Here is a 23178-nt window from a genome sequence, read left to right on the forward strand (position 1 = left end):
AGAAATGGAGGGAGCAACACACAGCTAGACAGAGTGAGATAAGTGGTGAGGACAGACCAACAGACAGAGAGACAGACAGATCATGTGTTTAAAGAGAGAGACACACCACAGGAGTGAAAGCGAGACAGAGACAGAGACTGGACACAGTATAGAAAGGCAGAGAGACAGACAGACTCAGACAGAGAGAGAGAGACAGGCTGGAGGCGGAGGGATAGATGATATCTCAGAGTGACTGTGTCTCCACAGGGAGTTGGGCTGAAGTGACCGCGAAACATAGACGTAAACAGACAGCGAGATGGAGATGGTTGTCGACAATGAGCGTCTTTATCTCCCTCATCTGTGGACAGACAGATGGTGTCTGTGAGTTCTCTGAGGACTCAGGAACTCTCTTTGCTGTCCTCTGTTGTCTTAGAGTTGTGTTGTCTCACCTTGTGCTGTCCCCTAGGCATGCATGGTTATCAGCAGGTCATCTGGTGTGTGTACACTAGACTGTCTCTCGTCACTGAGAGGAAGACTACAGTTGTTAGATGTAGTTACACAGTCTGCAGTATCAGCCATGCCATCTCCTGCTCTCAGACCCCAGAATTCCCTTTGGCGCCTATTGTGCCCACCCTCTCCATCGATGCATAACCAGCTCCCATGATCCTCTCCGTCTGACTCAAATTCAGATCCCCCCATCCCCCGCTCCCTGGCTTCTTTTCCCTGGAGTCACGACAACACTGACATGGTGCTGTTAGCTAGCATGCTAGTTGACTTTTTGGCTGACAGACACTTCCTTCAAGGGCGGGAGGTGGGCCTTTCCCTTTCACAACTCAAGGGTGGTGGTGGGGGGGGGCATGGTTACCTGTGATTGTGTGGTAGCGTCGGGGGAGGTGCGTGTAAGACTCCCCTCGTGTAAACAAGGCTTGAGCTTCCTAAGCGGTGCAATGAGGCACGGTGTCGAGTCAGCCAGTTGTTAAAGCGGCTACCGGAGTGTTCTCTGACAGCTGGCGGGGATAGAGACAGACCACACACACACATCAAACACACACAGGAGTGTGCTTCCCCCGAGGTACGCACACCAGCACAAACATTCAGACTGGTGCAAGGTACCAGTGTAATACGGCAGACAAAGTGACACATCAGACTTCAAAGGCCATAAAGTCATGGTGCCCACCCGACAACATCCTCTAGTGTTTCTATAGGAAACACACTGCTCAAGGGAAATACAGCCAAGCCCCTGCAGGCCAGGATATGACAGGATTGTGTTAGGTCTAATGCCATAGAAAGCCAGGTTATCCGTTAGCTAGTTGCGTGTGGCTGAATCCTAGGTGTTCACCTGGGTCGGCTGTCCGTGGAGACGTATCCGTTCCTGTTCGTGTCCCCAGGTACCCAGGTCAAATCTGTGTGTGTACCCAAGTATGAGAACCCCCCCACCCCCCCAAACCAAACACAAAAAAACGAAAGTACACATCGACTGCCTCATCGCAAGTGTCATCTCTTAAAGAGCCTTGCTGTCTAGAGTGGTTTCAGCCCTTTATCTGACAGTCATGTCCTACTCCACTGTGTGGAAAAGCCATTTCAACCACGATCAATACCCTGCCTCTCCACAGATCCATTTCAAAGTCATTTGTGCTTTTGTCTCGACTCTGTCACTTTTTCCCCTCTCACTTTCACCCGGCAACGCTCTCATTTCCTGTCAGATGTTTCCCCAAGTGCGGCAGCGGAACTGAGACAAATCAACTTCTCTTAATGAGCCTCAATCTCGGCTCCTTGCCACAGCCAAAGAGATACTAGAGAGCGTTAAAGACCTTAAAGAGCGGTAAAGAGTCCTAGAACTTTCGAGCACTTTCTGTGCAGTTAAGGGTTGAACAATGGTTGTTATGATTGTGAAACTCCCACCACCTCAATGACCTGCCTCGTCCTGGGAGCTCCTGAAGTCTCTACCCTGAGAGAGAAAGAGAATGCAAAAGAGAAAAACCAAGGAAGAGAGACAGAGAGACAGAAAAAAAGACAGAGTGAGAGAAACAGAGACCAAGAAAGAGAGAGAGAGAGCTTGGGAGAGAGACAGAAACAGAGACCGAGAGAGAGAGAGGGAAAGGGAACACAAGAGAAAGAGACAGAGGGAGAGAGACAGTTTCTCTAACACACATAGACAGGAGGGTCACACTGGGCGCTGGGGAGGGTTATGTAAGGCCCTGGCATGTCTCGTCTCAAGGGGGTCACCTGGCAGCCTGCTAGCCTGCCAGTCTGGGCCTCCACTCGACTGGAATTCACTCAGACACCCAATTTCTCCCATCATGTCTCTTGCCAGCTACTGGGCTAAGAAGCACAGCAGAGAGGAGAGGAGACAAGGGCGTGGGTGAAGAGAAGAGGGGAGGGCAGGGGAGGAGAGGGTGGGGGAAGGAGGGGAGAGGAAGAGAGGAAAGGAGTGCAAGTGAGGGGTGTGACGAGGCACTCTCTGGATGTCCTCCTTACTCCATTCTACATTGAACAGACACACACAAACAAACAAACACACACACACACACACACATAAACACACATGAACAAATACACATCAAGTACAGTAGTAATGTAGTCTGGTATGGAAGGGATGTTGATCCGGTAACTAACTGACTGCAGTGAAGATGAACGCACAGCTGTTAGATGTGAAGGGAGTGGAAGCCTAGACTCAGTCTGTAACACAGTGCGCCAGACATCTATTGTATTCTTTTCCCCGCTCTGCTTCAGAGAAAAAAAGGCTTGTTTGTTTACTTGCTTCTCAACTGCTAGTTGTCTGGACTGGGTCCAGGGATTTTTAAAGCTGCTTTAAGTCGACAACGTTATTGCATCAGCCAACAACTCGCTCCAAAATCAGCGAGGCACACAATACCTTACAGTACAATTTCTAGGTTGGTTCAATGTAAACATGTGTTAAAGACAGACAGATCATGTGTTTGGGGAACACGTATTTGCCAAGGTGTCTTCACAAAGTCTTCTTTGTGCTTGTGCACAATATAACCCAAGGTCATTCTGGACTGCGGAATTATGACATGGGAAGCAACAGCTACGTAGCGACATAACAAGTAAAGGAATATTCACTGAAAATGTTGGCCACTCATCCAGGGTGCCAGGGCACAGTAGCATGGAACGGACGAGGGACTTTTCTGCAGAGTTTCTCTCACATGCTGTGTGTGTTAACAGGCTGCTGGTCTGCTCCTACTGTAGACGGTCGTCACGGCCATTTCTGATGTGTTTGGTTAGATGTGGCCCCATCGTCACCACTATGCATATTTGATCAAGACGGCATCGTCGTTTGTGTGTGTCTGACTGTGTGAGTGGGTGTGTGTGTCTGATTGTGTGTGTGTGTGTGTGTGTCTGCCTGGCTGGAACAACAGAACTGACCCGAGAAGCTCTCGTTCCTGATGTTTACTGTTATTTTTCAACAGTGAAAGTTTTGTACAAGAATTTACAAGTACACTCAGTCTTTGGTAAGCAAAATAATTGTTCATTCTCAAGGTTGTCACAATGTCAGGACCAGCTTTATAGAAGAAAATCAGTCTGATAAAAAGTTGATTTTGGTCTCCTCCTTTTCTTTCCTCTTCTCATTTCCACTTTTCCATTTTCTCTTCCCTTGCCCTCTCCTCGCTCTTCTGTTCTTTCTTCTCTTCTCCTCTCCTCCCCTCTTTCTTCTCTCCTCTTCTCCTCTCCTCTCTCATCTCCTCTCTCTTCTTCTCTCCCTCCTCTCCTCTCCTCTCCTCCCAGCATGCTCTGCTGTGTTCCTAGATACACCGTGCCACACCATTACCCTATGTGGGTGTTTATCAAAGCGGTGACTTAGTAACTCAGTTTGCCCCCAAGCCGTGTCCTTCTTACTCAACAGCCTGTGGCCTGTGGAAGACTGTGTACCACCTCTCTAGTAGCGCCCGGTTCCCCTCCGACGCAGGCCACCCCTGCGCGGGCATCCCACATCAGCATGCAGGCCACAGGAAGGCCTCCAGTCATCACCGGAGACCCAAATTTAATTTTGCGGCTTGCGAACGAACAAGGGGGGGAAGGATGAATAAGCAACGCGGGGGTGGAACTGGCGTGGTATTGAGCTGTAGCACGGCTGGCAGCTGCCAGTGAGGGACAGAACAGAGTACACACAAACACACACATATGTAGGGATGGGTACACACATACCATCCCGGGTCAGTTGGCCCCGAACCTCCATTCCAGGCCTGGGCAGCCTGTGTGCGTGTGTGCTTGTGCACTGTACATCATGGGCATTTGTATGAGCACCTTAATGTAGCAGCTGTTCAGATAATTGTACACACTTTAATGTATATCCATAAAAAATGTGGCACCAGTACTGGCAGCTTCACATAATACACACACATGCATTTAAACACAGCACATTATGTGCACACACACACTCCAATCCACACACACACTAGCAGACGTGAAGTACAGACACTCAAGCAAACGGAAAGAGGCACTTACTGTGTATTACTTACACACAGCTTGCATATGCATATTGCACAGCACGTGCAAAAAACAGCACGCACCCATGTACACAGCACACACAATCCAGGTATTCAAACAAGTTGACTTTAACACACGAGCATGTTTTTGTAAAAAGCCTTCTTGTGTGTTTCCCCCGGCAGTGCTGACTGGGCTGTTAGCACAGCGTGGTGAAGCAGCATCGTCAGACCCCGGGCGTGTGTTCTCGCCTCTGCTCTGTAGGCGTGTGAAGGAGAGAGGCCTCGCTTGCATGTTACAGATGATGTCATGAACAGCAATCAGGCAGGCAGGCAGGCAGGCAGGCAGGCAGGCAGGCAGGCAGGCAGGCAGGCAGACCAGCAAACAGGCAAGAAGTGTTGACATGCGCCCATCAGAGCGGACCAGTGTTGGCCGCGTCTATCTGACCCAGTGTCAGAGCACTGTTCACCTCTTCTGCATGCTCTGAACTACCATCCGCCCAACCAGGCTGCAGATTACTGGTGTTCCGGTCATCCAATCAACATCTCTCTCTCGGTCACGACCTCCCTCACTTCTCCCCTCCCTCTTTCCCTCCCTCCCTTCCTTCCTCCTTTACTCCCTCTTTCCTTCCCACTGCATATATTCCTCCCTTCTGTATACTCCCTCCCTCCCTTCCCCTTTCATACGGTCCCACCCTTCCTCTCTCCTTCCCTCTCTCCCTCGCTTACCTGTTCCTCTCCTCCTCCAGGTATCTGTCTCCTTCAGACCTTATCCCTCTGGATGTGGCCCTGTGTTATATACTGCCCCCGTGGCCTGTTCACTCCTCTGTGTGAGACATGTTAAAACAGCTGTGTTTTTATGGGATGGAATGGCCTGCTTCCTATCCCTGGTGAGACCCAATCTGGCCATGGTGGTTAGATCACATGAGCAACTAATCTGCAATCATCCGGGGGCGTTGGCTCAAAGAAAAACCACCCAATCATATTAGAGTATGACCCCTGACCACCGGCATGCCACTGGTCTAATGAGGGGAAAGAAGTCCTCTTAGTCCCTCTTAACCCCTCCTAGCCCCTCCTAGCCCCAGTAGCCCCTCATATCCCCTTCTAGCCCCCTCCTATTACCATGCTAGAAACGTGCTATTGTGAAGAACAGTTTGTCTTTTCATTTAGACTGTTCAAATGCGAATGCTTTCAGAAAGCCTATTGTTCATTCATTATGTTTGAAAAAATACTCTTCTGCAGTTAAGACTGACACATGTCCAACAAACCTAGAGATGTAGAGAGTAAGAAAAAACAGTGAACCATAGTAAAGGCAAATGAAAGGAATTTTCGATTTGCCCCCCCCCCCCCTCCCCTGAACCCTCCCGTACAGCCAGCATCATGGGCAGTGTGAATGGTGGGGTGATGTCTGTGAGGGAGCGGGGGACAGCAGACCGGGTACTAGTTCGTACATATGGTGGCTTGCTTGTGATATTTTGTTTGTGAAAGCGACTGTATCTCCAGAATGGAGAGAGACATTTTCTGAGGGCATCTTCTTTTCACTTTTGACCTGCTACATGCTACAGTGGTATCAATGTGAAGAAGATGGAAGAGAGAGTGGAACACAGAGGAGAAGAGGGAAATACCAGAGGACAGGAGGGTCTCTTTTACTGCAGCAATGTCAGACACACACACACACATTTTGAAACTCCTAACAAGTCTGTAAACAGGTGGGGCTGTGAGGTCATCGATGAATCACTGCAGAGGTTAAGGCAAATATGCCTTAATTCCCCTGTAGTCCCTCGAATCTCCACAAGTATGCCAAACACACACACACAGGATGTGCTGCAAGTTAAAGAGCTAGACTGGCCGGCTTGTCTGTGGATGTTTTAGACCCACCTCGCAGGACCGCCTTTTTAAAACGTTTATAAAAAGTTGCATGAATATTTTAACAAGGTTTGTTGCCCGCTCTGCTTGAGATGGTTCAGAGCCCAATCAAAGTGTACTGCTGTTCTCCTGCTTGTTAGAGAAGGTTGCTTTCCTGTTGACGACGTCACACAGCTTTCAGTACTGCTGAAGTCTTTGCTCCTCTTTTGACTTTGACACGTACTCTTTGTAAGCTCTGTTGGTCTAATATCCAGTAGTCCAAACAGGGACTGAGCCTATGCATCTGCAGTAAGCAGTGTGCGCTGTATACGCTGTGCTCTGTATACGCTGTGCTCTGTATACGCTATCAGGTGGGGGGTCGGGGGTGGTTTAAACTCTGCACATACACGCAGCGCATCGTGCAGATTGACCTAATCACAGTGCGCCATTCCCCGGCACAGGGATCTGTTGCTGAACATGTTTAATCGTATTATCATCCTCTGCAGAGCCGTAGATTTAAACCCTACAGAGATCCAGTAGATCCAGCCAATCACCACATGCACCAGGGCTTCCGGAATGCCAGGCAGCCATGCCAAGTTTCTCGTCAAAAGAAATCAGACACCTTCCTGGAGGTTATATCTTAGGAATGTGGGTTCACCAGACTACACATCCTTACCTCCCCTACCCCCTTTCCCCCTCCCCTGAACCCCTCATGAACCCTGCCCCCCTACCGGTTTACATTTGCTTTATGATGGACTACCATCTGTTAATTCGACAAGCTTACGAAAACCTTCACAGCTATGTTGGCCACAGTATGTGATACGATCTAGGCTGATATTTTGGTTGATGCTAAGATTAGTGCATAGCAAGGTAGGGGGCTAACACTGGAGCTGCTGCATACTATTTAGAGAGAAAGCACTTGGCGGTGTCATATGAATCCAAAATCCTGTCTCCTCTGACTCTCACCTCCTCCTTCTTCTTGACATACCTTCAGGGTACTCAGATGACTTGTCCAAGCTGGGTTGTACCATAAACTAAAGTCCTTTCCAGGCTTCCTTCATATGTAACAGGTGCTGGTATTTTGTTAATGTTTTACAGGACATTGCTGATGTTATCTTCATAGAGCTTTATGTAGAGCTTTCAAATGATGCATCCAATTTTAGTTTGTGAACTTTTTCACACTTCCCCACAGGCAGGTAGGGGTGGGAACAACAGCTGGTTAACTCCACCCCAACCACGGTTCATATGGTCCTGCCTGTTTGGTCTCTGAGGGAAAGTGAGGGAGCACAGTGAGGCTGAGGTGTCACCCTTCATGTATTGAGACACAGCCTCGACTTGACAAGTCCTGGCTCTGGTCTCTGTGTTGGATCCCCTTTGCTTCCCCATCTCATCCCCAGAGTCAGAGCCTGAGCCTCGTCTCAGCACAGGCAGGGCAGGAATGTAGGCCAGCATCACTTCAAGTAACACTCTACCGGTCTCAGAGATGTTCCTGTTGGAAAGGGTAAAATTAGACATGTTATTAATAAAGACTGTCAGATCAGACAGCGAGAGAGACCTGTATTCTTTCTTTTGCAGTAACTACTTCCCTCAACGCTTTCTATGTGTGAATCGATGTGTGTGTGTGTGGGTTTGCCTTTAACGTCATATGCATGTCACCCACTGTGAAGATCATCCATAAGGGTACGAGCCCCAGCCTAGGATATCAGGGGCTTTGGGCCAACGAGACCATGCAGATTATTGAGTTGGAAATTAAAGCCACAAGTGTTTTTTCCATGACGTGTCACTGAAATCTTTAATCCCCAGAGAGTCGTATCACCCTTGGCCTGCAGTGATGTACGTTATTTCACAGAGGGCTCTCCTTACCGAGTCCTAACACTGGGACTATTCTCTTCAGTGGTCTGGGTTGGCGGGCCAAACGTTTGCAGGCTCTGCCTTCTGTCCCTGCTTTGTGTTGGCGGGCTCCGATGAAGCCATTTGCTGTCTTGATAACTGTCATTTGGAGACTCATTATCAGATTTGGAAGGCAGGCTGCGGCAGTGTGTCAGCGAGGGCGTCCGTGCGCGGGTGTGTCAGCGAGGGCGTCCGTGCGCGTGTGTTTGTGTCTCCACAATGTGGAAAACGGAAGAAATAGGAGAGAGGGTGAAAGTTTGAAAAGAAAGAAAGATGAAGGATAAGTGTGTGTGAGTCGCTCTCTCTCCTGCCTGTGTCTGCATGTATCTCTCTCCTGCCTGTGTCTGCATGTGTTCAGTATGCGTGTGTCTGTATGGGTGTTTTGCAAGTGATGCTGTGATCCCATTCTCTCATCTCTCTGTTAAGGGATTGAGAACTAGGGTGTTAGCAGGAACTTATACTGTAGTTAACCCAGAAAGAGAAGCCAGCTGTGCCGGGTTGATCCAGTACTGTCTATATGACCTGCTTCTGGACTCAGGAACTTGCTCTTGGCCTGACCTTCTGGCAGCACAATACGCAGGATATATCTATAGAAAGGGTCACTAGATCACTCTGTTCTATGCCATCTAGATGTAGATCACGTCTAAGGACATCCCAGCCTTAGTTCACTTATGCAGTTAGGCCCGCCTCTTTCTGTTTCATGTTGTGGGCGTCCATGTTGACGTATCGCCCTTCAAAAGTGTCGACAGGTTTTTAATCTGGTATTTATGCTCTCCATGACCCCCTACTCAGCTGTCATTCACAGAGGCTTTTAAACGCCCACCTCCTCTCAACCAGGTTCACCTTGATTATGGTTTACCCACAAACCCCTGGGGAAGCCAGGGACACGGTAGTCTCGTCATTGCGCACACACACACAAACACAGACAAATACAAACACACAACGATTTTCCCTGTCAATGCACTGACCTTAGATGAACATCAATGAACATGGACAAAGTCAGTCCAGTTCTCTGACATCCTCTCATAAATGTTTCATAAGCAATATCGAACGTCAAATAAACCTGTCTTCACTTCTTTTCTCCTGTTCCGGGAACACCACACGGAAAGGGCATGTCAGACGTGGTTAATTAGACTTTTACTGGCTCTTAGGTTAGCTGGGGGTCCTCTGGTTCTCTGGCCTGCAGCTTTTAAGACGAGTGGCCCCTCCCAGCCATGTTCGCCAGTGCCCGGCTGTACCACCGGGAGATGTGGGTCGGAGGAAGCCGAGTAATTGGGGCGTACCGGAGGCCCGCGGTTCCCCCGTCTGTGTGTGTGTCATACTAATGAGAGAGCTGTGTCGGCCAGCGATTGCTCATTCACATCAGGGCCACTGTCCTGGCCCAGCCATTTCACACACCGTTTGTCGCTCTGATTGAGATTTCTCCATGTCGTTAAAGGGCAAGCGCCCGTCTCTGAGTGTGTTAGAGTATATGTGTGTGTGTGTGGGACTCAGACATGCACACTGGCAGGCACCGCCGACAGTGAACGCTCAGCTCTGCACCCGGGCGAGTGAGTTCCCGATCGACGTGACGAGGTTCACCTGAGTGTTCAGTGACATCGTCCGTGTATGGGTTTTATTGTCAGACGTGTGTGAGAAAGGCATGGCGGAGACTTGAGTAAGGACCAATCTAAAGTGGTAGAGATCCTGTGTTTCTTTTCGTTATGTTATTGTATACATTCTCTGCAGTATGACATGGCACCCCTCACCGTGTGATTATAGAAAGCCCTTCTAAGACACATAATGTCTTAGACATTAATCTTATTGTGACTTTGGAGTGATTCACAGTTTCTCACCAAGAGCCATTCTGCTTCAGAAAAGCGGGCGGTCACAGATATCCAATCAGGCACAAGACACCCCAAGCACTTTTCTCTATAATTACTTTCCATTGACATATGAAAGGCCATAGATGGACAGTCTCCATTCTCTTTGTGACAAAAAGCCCTGCAATTATTCTTGTGGGAAGGATGTGCAGCACAGTGCTGGTCGTGAGACAAAGCCTTTAAAGCTGTGAAGATGGGCTGCATGCAAGCTGGGCGTGACGCCATGCAGCAGGCATGGGAGAAGCCAGGTTATCCGCTCTGCTTCGTATCCTGGGTCCTTCCTGTTGGGATTGACAGGAGAGAAACATAATGTGGAAAGTGAGAAAGAGACTTTAACATTGTCCATCTGTTTACTGCTTAGTTACTTAGTTACCTCATTTCAAAAACAGAAGAGCGTCACTGTCAACAAAGACATCTACATAACGTAGGCCTGGATAGCCATAAAGAACAGCCTTAACCCAATAGCTGTATTGATGGGACAAGCAGGGATGTGTGACAGGGTTGAGACATGCAGCTGCTTCCCTGCATGTCTGATGGTCCCCACGGTGTAGCTGGAAGCAGCTCTCGTGTGTGGCTGATGGTCCCCACGGTGTAGCTGGAAGCAGCTCTCGTGTGTGGCTGATGGTCCCCACGGTGGAGCTCCTCTGAGTTGGAGGGAGACACAGAGGAGGCAATAGCAACATCACTTCCCCTCTTGTGATCCTGGCTGTATTTATTGTTAGTCCACCAGACCCAGGGGGTCAGTGTAGAGTTCTAGGTCTGGACTTTCAGCCTTAGGCCTTTCCAGTCCTCCCTGGCCACTGCTGATGGAGGCTGGAGGAAGGGTCTTGCCTTCCTAGTTATTCCCCCACCCCCTGCACACTGCTGCTCTCTCACTCACACACCCTGTTACGTATGGACAGTCTCCATGGCAACGCTTGCCATCACCATGGTATTGGTGGTCTGGAGTGCTGCAGTGGGGATGCTAGTATGGCTGCTGTTTACCATCTCTTTCTTTCTCTCTTTTACTCTCTCTCTCACACACACACACACACACACACGGTACAGCATGTTGTGGGACTGCAATGCCAAATCAATGCCAAATTTGCACGGCAAATACCTTATTCAATTCCTGCCTACATAAACACAAATAATGCTTTGGTCAGAAGGTAATTGATTTGTCAAGACATGATTGAAAGACTGAAGGGCTGATTGAAATTGACTTTCAGTTTTTCATTACAATGACTCTTTTTCCCTCTAAATGTTTCTGGTTTTGTCCTCTGTTCAGTAATGCTGAAGTAGTTACTCAAAGCTATCTTGGATATCCTTCTGTCTGTCCTCCAAGTCCTTTTCTCAAAAATACTGGCTCTCTGATCTACCTCGATAGACTTAAACAATTAATAAAATAAGATGGTGCTAATTGTTTGGTTATATCTAATCCAGAGGTCAGTATGGTCCTCAACCTTGGGAGTTCTCATTCCCCCTGGCCTGGGTGGCTCAGCGGGGCTGCCCCCTAGTGTCCAGAGGATGAAATGGCAGCCTGGCCTCACTCAGCCTACATCAGAGGTGATGTCATGCGTGCTGGCAGCGGAGGACAGGACGGAGGCAGGCTGTGTTGTGAGGGAGCTCTGTGACCATGTTCACAGTTTGAACAGCACACAGTCCTGGGATCAGTAAACGCCATCTGTGTGCCTTTGTATGGCAGCAGGCTGTACAATATTACCCTGGCTGGCACTCAGTGGACCTGGTAGAACCTGGCAGAGCCCTCTTTAACCCACACCACAGCGCTGGGTGGGTGAGTCATTGGTGGTGCTGCTGGTTTGAACATTTCTAATATTGTTTACTTGTGAGTTGGAGTACCAGTGGCAAGGCCACTGTAGCCTGATATTCTAGGGCACTACTGTAATTAACATGCCCTGAGCACACTGTGAGCCCGCGCACACACACACACAGATACACATACACACACATACACACAGATGCGCGTGTGAAACACGGCTCGTTGTTTTCCTTTCCAGTGTTTTCTACTTGTCCCAATCTCTCCATCTCGCATCCGAGTTCACTTGCTCTTTATTACTCTCTCGCAATCTGTTTTTCCCCTATCCATTCTCCTTGTACCCAGCTGGGCCTTCTGTGTCCGTATCTCCTCGTGTCCTAACTCTCCGATACACAGCCGGGTATCAGAGCCGTCATCGTGTTATCAGAGCTCCAGGAGACACACGCGCATCTCCAACCTGCCCAAACGCATGAGCAGAGGCTCAGCAGGCATGATCGAACACTTCCACACACACACACACACACACACACGCATGCAACCCCCCACCCCCTCTCCTCAGTGAATCCATTACTGCGGCTGTTGTTTAATGCAGCCCTCTTCCTCCCACATCCTCCCCCACTCCCCCTTCCGCCTCCCTCTATCCACATTGTGAGTGATAAAGCCAGCCATCATCCCACAGAGCTTCTTTGTCACCATGACGGATAGCCTCAGCTTGTCTGGAGTGGGGTGGAGAGCAGGGGCCTGCTGAAGTCGAACCTGAGACCTAGCTGTCCTGCCTGTGAATGGAGGCCTTATCGCATACAAGACTGAGAGGTGGAGGAGAGAGCAGGGGACAAGGGGACCTGATGGTCCTGTAGGGAGAAAGGACAAGGTCCTCGTTCATAGACGCCCCAGCCCCTCCTTGAGTGAGATACACCGAAGCTGGGAGATGCCAGTGCTGGAGTGGGGGGGCTAGGGGGCTGTGTCTTATGCTCTCACATTAGCTGCGGAGCTCTGCTTTCCCTGGAGAGACCATGCTCATTATGATGCGGACGCACTCGTGACAGAAGAGAAGAAAACAAATGCTTTCTTCAATAACACGGCTTATTCTCTCCACATCCGCTGTAGATCAATATCCTGACATATTGAACCACCCCTGGAACAAATAACCCTATGTGATATTTTTGACCTTCACTCCATGCTAAATGATAAATGACTATCTGCTGAAAGAAACAGAAGCACTTCCCATCTCGTTGTATGGTTTTAGTTCCAAAAGAGGAGCCATTTTCGATAACCATCAATGAAGTATCTTCTCTTTTAGTGCATTTTATTGATTTGCTAGCTCTATTTTGTGTCAAGCAATTTGATGGGTCATTTAGGTCAGGATAACGTTTTCGAGGAGTCTTTAGGTATATTTTAACAGTAATCTACAGCTAGTCACTTGCTCCACCTAGTGTTCACTCCTGTGTATAGCAATGAATTGGCCTTGCTGAGACATCCTCAAATGCAACATTTTATTTGCTGTCAGAGCATCAACATATAGTTTTGGTCTGATAATGAATATGGACTAGTGCATTGTTACAGTACTGTAAGCATTTAGATGGTGTATGTCATGTTATATGTAACGTTCTTCAACGACAACCTTACTTAATTGTACCCAATGTGACAACTTTATGTATATTTGTATCACAGGATATCCACGGTTATGGCTTAATAGTATATCTTCCTCTAGATGTAGACGAAAATCACAGAGGGTCATAACATTAACTGTGCACTTTACACTAACGTTAGTATCCGTGCGCCGGTTGTTTAAGGTCAGAACCAAAGCAACTGTGCAGTTTGTAAAAAATAAGATAAAATAAAAATAAACTACTCAAAATATCAAGAATAGAAGAGCGAGAGAATGTGTGTAAAAACGCTAGACGGATGCCTGTTGTCATCCTCGTTGATGTAGGTCGATGCATTAAGTCGAAAGTGGAAAGGCCTGCATAACCCGTTTACCGGGCGCATTATCGTATCGCTTTACATCAATTTTTTGTAATATGAGAGGAAACTATTGTCTGCCTAAGAAGGCAGTACAATTCCAGGCTTTATTTTCGATCACTTTTCTCCAGACTGTTCCAGAGTACAGCAGTTTAGAGCATACACGCCCGCGTTTGCCGGAACATCAAGACCTCTAAATTAATGTTTAATGACCATTTTAGCTGTCACAATGGCAAATGTCCGTTAATGATCTTCCTATAACTGGCCCCGCCTCGATGCTGTCTCGTCTACGCCTTTGACAGTCTTTGATTTTGCAAAACTTTGTTGCATATTCTCGCTTTCACTGGAATAGCCTACCAGAGGACTGCTTGTAGTTAAGACACTGCTTCTGTATAGAAATTATGACTTTCCCCTTGAGAAAATCTACTTCAGGTAAGTTTCTATTTGTATTCAAATTGTTCTATTTCTTTAAAATCTGTATATTGGTGTACGTGACTTAAATCCTGTGATTGCATGTTTTTAGAATTCGTCCGTAGGCCCTTGGAAGGTATTGAAAGTGTGAGGAGAAATATTTTAGCTTCATTCTGCATGTTTCCTCACCAAGGCGCTGTCCTTGGTTCTGAAGTAGCAACAGCCTCACGGATATGGTCACTTTTTGCATTCACTTTTGCACTGTATTTGTCAGTCTACGTTTTATCAAGTAGGCTTAGGCTATGATTCAAATGTTATATGCTGACTGTGATAATTGTTTGAGGGACTTCCTTGCCCTTTATTAAGCTTATTATCAGATTCCCTGTGTCCTAAAATGAGGACAGAACTAAAGTTCGTTGTAGATACTAAAGTAGCTTGTAGATAGCACAATGTACAGTACACTATATACGTGTCCCTCCCCGTAGCTTCAGGTTTGGGCTCTAGATGGCACCATTGATTTGGAGGACTTCTTGTTAAACATATAGCACCGAAAACACAGCGCGACATGGTGGGGTGGAGGATCCTGTATCAGCACTCATCACAGTTTATCTTGTACGCATTTTCTCGCAGTTGTACGGACATTCACGAAAAACGAATAACAAACGTTTTCATATTATCTCAGTTACTCGCGCTCTCAGTGATTTTACGTAGGACAGAGCAGTATGCTATTTATTTTTCTTTTTGAATCCATGTTGTGCGTGCGCGCTGAAATAGAAACATTTGTATGGAATAAAACTATAGCCTTCAGTTAAAGAAAGAAAGCTTAAAGTAAAAAAGGTCATTAAGTTTTGATTTGCTTTTATTGAAAGCATGAACTCTCAGTGTCATGACTACGCTCAGCTAGAAATGTGGGCGAACCTTCTCGTGTTGTTTCCACGTGCTCATCTCTTCTGTTTGTGGAACAAGCTGACAGCTCATCTAATTTAACATTTTCCTGTAGGAAACTGCCTGTTGTTGTTGCTTTTCAAACGTTTGCTAGGTTGTCTTCATCCGGAGCCGCAGACCGAGACCAAATTCGTCTTCATCTCCGAGCTACGGTTACAGAGATTTCCACTTGAAAACACGATCACGTTTGTTTAGGTGTCAGCCACACTTACACGGCCCGGTCCGAACACAATGTTCGGGGGTAAGGTGGCAAGCTATGCTCCTTGCTCATTCAAGAGTGTGATTACGTTAAGTAAGACACATTTAACCAAACAGTTTTTACGTCATAAATATAATGAGTTTGAAGACTAGAGGCTGAATCTCTGCGTGCGTATTTGTAAGGGGTGAATCAAATATCTGAAATTGGGTGTAAGAGATTCCCGACTCCGTCTTCCTCACCTCACTCCACCCCACTGCCCCCCCCCCCCCCTCCTTAGTTCTGCGTCTATGTGGGATGCTTCCACGGAGCTCAGCAGTGTAGCTCAGTGAATCTGAGCTCTGCTTGGGTCGGAGATCTTACTGAATCTGAAATATAGCCTTTTGCTTGCTTTCTTGATATTGAGTTGTATGCATTAACATGCTTTAACATGGATTGGGATCTCTTAAGAGATTTGTTCAGCCCCGCCATGTGGCTCTGCAGATAGCTTATCCAGAAGATCAACCCTCCAAAACAGCATTGGATTCGTTTTCTCTGCGTTTGCAAACAGGTGTTTTTTTCTTCCTCTGGCTGCGCATTAAGCGCTGTTCCCGACCACCTGCCCTCACTTAAGCTCCACTTCTCTTTATGTGAATGCATGGTCTTTTGTGGTGTGGGACCGTGTTAAACGCCTTCATGGATCAGGTTTGTGCGTGTTAGTTATGGTGCTGAAAAAAGACATAGTTGGAGGATGCGTGCGTGCTGAAACTCTTTGTGCTACAAGAGTGGAACGTGTGTCTCACATTTTTTGTTTGGTAGACCACTTTTTTCCAGGACATAAAAATGCACCATTGCGGAGCGACGCCCAGACAATCATGAGAAAATGATCATCTAGTATATCACTTTACCGCTCTAGCAATAGGTACTACATATATATTCAATATTACATATTGAATAAGGATTTCTTCTGAATTGCATACTTATGGTTAACAGAGCATGACTGCATTTTGGTAATAAGGACAATTTGCATTCCAACTTCTTGTCACATTCTCTTTATCCACTGCAAGAAGAAAGGAAAGGGGGCAGATCGTTTTTTATAGAACCTGGAAGTTTTCTCAAGAAAACCGTCAAACTGGCAATGGCTGCAGCGATAGCCAGCTCCCTTATTAGGCAGAAAAGACAGGCGAGGGAGCGGGAGAAATCCAATGCCTGCCGCTGCGTTAGCAGCCCAAATAAAACCAAGGGTACTTGCGAGAAGCCCAGCCGACTGAGCGTCTTCTCTCGGGTTAAACTATTTGGTTCCAAGAAGAGGCGAAGAAGGCGACCAGGTCTGATGAGTGCTTTATTCATACTATTCACAGTGTTATCATTACATTTTTGCATCCTCACTTAACCAACTTTTTACTCTTCTGCTTAAACAATTTGAAATTGAACATTCGTTAGTGCGTTTAATATAGCCTATGTTGTATTTTAGGTTGATAGCTATGCAAAATGAATAGCCTGTCTGAACCCAAGCGAACTGAATCCTTTCCCACGTGGAACAATTGTAGTTGATCGACAGTAAGGGGGAAAGGAGACGATTCAGAGTGCATTTACTACAGAAGTAACATCATCACTCTAAGTCTGTTTATTAAATCCCAGGTAGACTACAAAGGAAAGCCGGCTAAGCAGGTTCTTGTTTAATAAAAGACAAATAGCTGGAAGAAGTTCATGGTAGAAGGTCTATTGTAAACTGTCTTTGTATAGTTAGAAATATAAATGAAAGCCTTAAACCAGGAGATAAACTGATAACAATACAGATAATTGTATGACATTCACATTGGATCCCCCAGCACCATAATGTAATCAGAATTGCAAAGACTATAAAAAAGATTTAAAATTGGACTTAAAACACAACTAGAAAACAACACAGAGCCTGTGACTGTATACCGTAATTAAAGAGCAAGCCTGAAATGCCCAACAACTGTTTTGTTTAATCAAATCTTTGATATCATTGTTATCAACTTCTATTTCCAAGGCAACCTGTCCCAGTGGAGGTTGTGGTTTATAAGGAGCTCTCACTTTCTCGTTCTTTCTCTCTCTTGCTCTCTCTCTTTGCTCTCTCTCTCTCTCTCTCTCTCTCTCTCTCTCTCTCTCTCTCTCTCTCTCTCTCTCTCTCTCTCTCTCTCTCTGAGTTACTCTAAAGTTTATTTTAATGAAGTTATGGATGAGGGGAGGCTCAGCCCCCCCTGGGGCCTCCCGTACCCCGGCTCCAACCTCCAACCTCCAGTCAGACCCAGGGTTGTCACACTGCTTCTGATACTGACCATAACCTAATATGATCTGTCCTCAATTCCACCAGCTCCGCCCTGCTCTCTCTGTCCATCTCCATCTCTCTTTTAAGCTATTTAGCTTTTTCTTTATCAGTCTGCCTCCCGCCTTGTGTTTCTCTGCCCTTCCTCTCTCTCTCTCTCTCTCTCTCTCTCTCTCTCCTCTCTCTCTCTCTCTCTCTCTCTCTCCTCTCTCTCTCTCTCTCTCTCTCTCTCTCTCTCTCTCTCTCTCTCTCTCTCTCTCTCTCTCTCTCTCTCTCTCTCCTCTCTCTCTCTCTCTCTCTCTCTCTCTCTCTCTCTCTCTCTCTCTCTCTCTCTCTCTCTCATGAGGTTTACAAAGCTGCTTGAGCCAGGTTGCGGGTTAATGATGAAGATCGTGGAGGCTTGCTGAGCATGACTTAATTCCACTCCACATAAGTGCATTGTTGCTTAGTAAAGTATATTATGCAAGTGAAAGTTCCGGTGCTTCCACAGTGTAACTGGCTGTGCTTGGTGGGGGGTTGGGGGGGGGGGGGCGTGTTCCTTCACCTTCTCCCAGCTCTAAATCCCAAAAACTCTCCTGGTTTGAGGCTTACGTAACTGCATTTAAAGCCCCTGCAGCCAGCTGCTCAGAAGTTCTGGAAGTGTGTCTGAGTCTGTGTGTAGAAGAACCATGGACCTCAAAAATATGTTCACATTGTAGCTAGATCTAGTTTTGCAGGGGCAGAAAGGGAAGTACTGAAGATTGGGTAGATGAGAGGAGATGAAAGGTTCGGTTAGCCACAGTAAAGCTTTACTCAAGACAGTCACAGGGGAAAGGACAGCACTTAAACGAACATGACACTTATGACATGACCAGCATTCTCAGTGCACCCAACAAGGCTCCCTCTCTCTCTACAGCTTGATAAAAATAAAATGTGTTACTGAAGCAAAGATTGAAATGATTTACTGTAGAACCATTTTAAGGATGTAAGTTTCCATTTGGAACCCATTTTGTGTCAGAAAAAAGGCTACTGGCACATTATGGTGCTGAAAATGGAATATTTGCATTATTCAGATGGTTCTAATACAAATGCTAATACAAATACTTCCGTATAGTACCCTTTTATAGTACCTAGTTTTAGAAAAAACAATTTGGTTGTATTTATAGAATCTTTAGAGCAACAAACAGAGCGAATGGAGTGTTTTTCTACTACACAAAAGTATCCCTAGCTGTACAAAAATGGTTCCTTAAAACAGGGCATTTCTCCTGGGTGCACCAAGCGATACAGACAGTTGACATTTTTTAAATAATCAAAACGTCTTTTATCTTAGAAAAACATTTGCTCTTGGTTATGAGCTCATGTTCCTGTATTCGCAGCCCTCCGCGGCAGCGCGACAGGGCCCTGTGTTGGCCACCCAGATTGCCTCTATAGAGCTGGATGCCGGACAGCCTAACAGGAGGATCCTGGAGCTGTTTGTTCATGTTCACAGGTCTGGCCTGGTTTTCTGGAGCCTGTGGCAGTGCTGTGTTTACACTCCAGACCCCCATAGTCTGAGAGCAGATTCTGACAGTCAGACCACCATAGTGACAGTCTGATATACCAGAGCTGCTAGACCCAGCTCGGCAGCGGCAGGTTTTCAGGCTTTTACTTGTTTCAATTTAAACAACGATAAGGTGGTCTGCGCTTGAGAAGATGATGATGTCTCCAACGTCCTCTGCTTAATTGATAGTATCTCACTGTGCCTCCCTGTCATGACACACCGTGATAAACGAGACCAACTTGCTCATAGCTTTGTGCCGTCAGTCTGATTTTCTATCTCTCCCCCCTCTCTCCTGTCTCCCCCCCCCACCTCCCTCTCTCCCTCCCTCCGTCCACAGAGCCCCAGTTGAAGGGGATCGTGACAAAGCTGTACAGTCGGCAGGGCTTCCACCTGCAGCTGCAGGCTGATGGAACCATCGACGGCACGAAGGAGGAGACAATGGCTTCAGTAAGTGTCCATGCTGCCTTCCTAGCCAGCCCTGCTCTTGAGCACTACGTTCAGCATTTGGAGCAGGTCATTTTAATCAATTATCCGTATGTCCTGATAGCTAATAACTCCAGATCTTATGGTAATAATTGATAAAGGCTAGTACTCAGTGATAGTCCTGTAAGGGAGTTTAACATCTATCTCAAGTTTCCCATCCAGTTCATGCTGAGCTAGTGTAACGGAGTTGTGCTGCACGGAAGTTTGCTTCCTTGACTTTCCCCACACACTCGTACTTGAACCGGGTCCTCTAACTTTATAGCACCACTGTAAACATGGTGTCGCATGCTCCTCGGTTGATGTGGTTTTACACCAAGACCACTCCTCTACACTCTCCATTTCAGTAGAGTTCTTTTGGAAATGGATGAGAAATCGTCCTCTGTAGCAAAACACGCAGCATTACTTCCTGTTTTTTCATTCCTGTTCGCTTCACTGCAGTAGCTGATTGGCTTTTTAATCTGACCCAGAGCTGCCGTGGTAACGGACAGCCTCTGGTAATCCGTCCCATATTGATAGTCCTCTCAGGCTAACATTACTCCCACAACTCACAACACTTTGCTTTCCAATGGGCTGATTAAAGAAGGGATCAATGGGATCAAACAACATCAGAGAGTTGGATGTCCCAACAATTGGACAGGCAGACAGAAGGGATTTAAATACAAACTGGCAGATACGCAGACAAGAGATTGGACCTACATACTGAGACAAATACATATTTGAGGGTATTACATACTTATTCCAGAAAAGACAAAGTCCTCCCAGACTTGCATAAGTATCCTGCTGGGTTTCAACTGGACAGCAATTAAAGCAATAACAGGAATTCATTTTCATGTTATTTTACTGCCTATGGTGAATGCCAAATACACAAGGCTAGGCTAGGTCTCATAGTACTTGTATGATATTTGTAACAAGAATGGGTCTTTTAGATTTGCATAGGTATGGACTTTTCTGTCACATGCTTTTACCTGTCTGCCAGCACCAAGCCACCTCACACAGCGCTCCTGGGCTTGACCACGAGATGCGATTAAGGGACATTGGGAACAGATTCATGATACCTGATACATCATCCCAGACAATTAGTGAGACAATAAATGACTATTTGCATGTCGGCAACTAAGTTAGAGTGACTTTATTCAGTTAGTCGCTTTACATATGTGACACTTACAGTATATCTCAGAAATGAACACAGACGTTTCTTGTCAGTCAGGAGAAATAGGAGACTTTGTAATCTGCTGACTTGATTATGTTTGTATCCCTAAGAGGAAAAAAGGGAGAGGGATGTAGATGGCAAAGTTATAGAAAGCAGCCTACGTACTGGAATGAGATTGAGGACATGGATTGGATGCACATCACACGCTGCCAACCAACTAGCAAACCAGCCAATTAACCAACCAGCCAACCCACTCCTCGCAACCTTCCCTCAAAGCTGCACGAATCTGCAGCTCAAGTCTGTGTCCTGTCAAGATCACTTACATAACTACTGGCCTGTCCCCCCCACCCCCCACACACCCCAAAACATCGTTTTGAAGAGAAAATTAAAAGAGCTGCAGAATAAGAACAAGTGAAGCTCTTTGCACCGGTCCAAAAATAGCGTTGTTAGGCGCTGGGTGCTCTTGTCTCCATGGTGACGGCAGCGCAGTCCTCTTGGAGCTCCTGGTGTCTTGTGATGTTGGGAAGAAGACCTACTCAAATGTATGCATAAAACACACACACACTATATTCCGTTCTCACTCTCTGGTTTTCTGTCTCTCAAAACAAGACTTACATCATCCACTCGAGCGTTTCACAACACAGGATATAAAGGTATGCACTGACTCAACTTCTCATTTTAGCTCAACCAAGGGATTTTAATACGATTTACCCAGGGCAGACTGGCTTTGTTAAAATGAGAGGTTCAGTATTTCACACTTTTTCATAAAAGGTAGGTAATAGAAAAAAAAGTTCCATAATCTTTGTTAATGTACATAAAGATTAAAGGGAGTCAGGTGGCTGAGCAGTTAGGGAATCGGACTAGTAATCAGAAGGTTGCAGGTTCGATTCCCGGCCGTGCCAATTGACGTTGTGTCCTTGGGCAAGGCACTTCACCCTACTTGCCTCGGGGAGAATGTCCCTGTACTTACTGTAAGTCGCTCTGGATAAGAGCGTCTGCTAAATGACTAAATGTAAATGTAAAACTCTGTGAGACCTATTCTTCAGTAATCCTCGGATCAATTCCTCAGCCATAATTCACACACTTTGGAGGTTGGGTACCTAATCTGTTGTTATGTTCCAGATTTTAATCTATGTTGATGGGTTCCTCGGTCAGGCTCAGAGGTAGCACCAATCTGTGCTACCCTCCCCAGGTATCTCCAGTGTAGAACGGTTCTACTGATAAGATCTCGACAAAGTTCACCAAATGTCCCTGTTATGAGTCATACTGTCGCTCTGCTCAAAACCAAGATAATACTATTCTATGAACGTGTCAGTCAGTGTCAGTACACTGTAGGGCCATGTTTAATAATCTCACACACATCACGCACAAAATCAGGGAGACGGAAAGAGTGTGAGAGAGCCAGCGGTCGTGATGACCTCCCCCCGAGCCTTGCAACCCCCCAGCCCTTACCCCTCCTGCCAGGAGAGAGAGGTGGCAGAGTGGGTGGAGGTCTAGTCCTCCTCCCTGAGTGCCCAGGTGGTCTAGGAGGAAATAAATGAGCTTCCCCTCTTCATCATCCCTGCCGGCAATACCTGGTAATCCCTTGGAAATGAAGTGGTCTGCAGCGTTGTGCGTGGGTGTGGATATGCATGTGCTCGCGTAGTGGCAGGTGTGGATATAAGCATGAAGGACAGGGTGTATTAAGAGGGAGTGACATGGCGAGATAGAAGGAACAAGTGCAATATTATGCTGAGATCCCCTGAAGTAGGGAGAGGCTGCTGCGTCAGACCCGTACCAAGAGGACATCATTAGGAGAGCTTCCAGATGCAGTGTAGCCGGTCAACGTACCGGTGGTAGGACCACTGCGGGGGGAACGCCACACCACTTAACACGAGAGTAAACACACAGAATGTGACCCACAAAGTGCCTGGGCCCTCCCTTGCACTAAGCCCAGTGCATCTAGGAAGGACTGGAGAGATACGGCCGCTGGAAATAACTGCTCCCGTGTCAGCGCTGAGTGGAGGAGGCAGCAGATGGGCTGGGTTGAAGGGGGAGGGGGGGAGTGAAGGGGATCCTTGGGGATTGAAAATCAGGGGAGGCAGGGGGCATGGGGGGGGGGGGGGGGCAGCGGTTTTAGGGAGGTTGGCTGGGTCTTGATGTGGATTGGGTTAAGAGGCTGGAGAGGTGTAGGAGGGCCCCCTCTGTATTTCTGGGGTTTTGAAGCCAACTTGAAACAGTCACCCAGCCCTGCAGCAGGTACAGCTGTTTACCAGCGGCCATGAAATATTCATCCCATAGTGCTGGGTTGGTTGGGATGAAAGCCTAGGGAAGAGTGACAGTAACAGAGATAGAGGTAGAGCACAGAGAGAAATAAAGAGACAGTGAGACAGAAGGAGAGAGAGGGTAACTACATTACAATATGTGTTGGGGAGGTCTAGCAGTCAGTCTTTTTCTGTGGAGAAACAAAGTAGACTTAGAGCA

The 23178-nt window shown here is 47.0% G+C and overlaps 1 protein-coding gene across 2 annotated transcripts in view; it reads left to right on the forward strand.

Moving 5' to 3' along the window:
- The window catches only part of fgf13a (fibroblast growth factor 13a), an 86171-nt gene that overhangs the window by 45172 nt on the left and 17821 nt on the right, over positions 1-23178 (forward strand). The window contains exons 1-2 of one of the 2 annotated variants that reach the window (XM_062476306.1): positions 15612-16598; positions 19420-19533. In XM_062476306.1, coding sequence (XP_062332290.1) covers positions 16409-16598; positions 19420-19533 — 304 coding nt within the window. In that variant the 5' untranslated portion in view covers positions 15612-16408. Of the gene's footprint in view, positions 1-15611; positions 16599-19419; positions 19534-23178 lie in introns of those variants that run through there. The other variant, XM_062476307.1, reaches the window with a different exon arrangement.

The sequence above is a fragment of the Osmerus eperlanus genome, chromosome 13 (assembly GCF_963692335.1).
Source record: "Osmerus eperlanus chromosome 13, fOsmEpe2.1, whole genome shotgun sequence".
NCBI lineage: Eukaryota > Metazoa > Chordata > Actinopteri > Osmeriformes > Osmeridae > Osmerus > Osmerus eperlanus.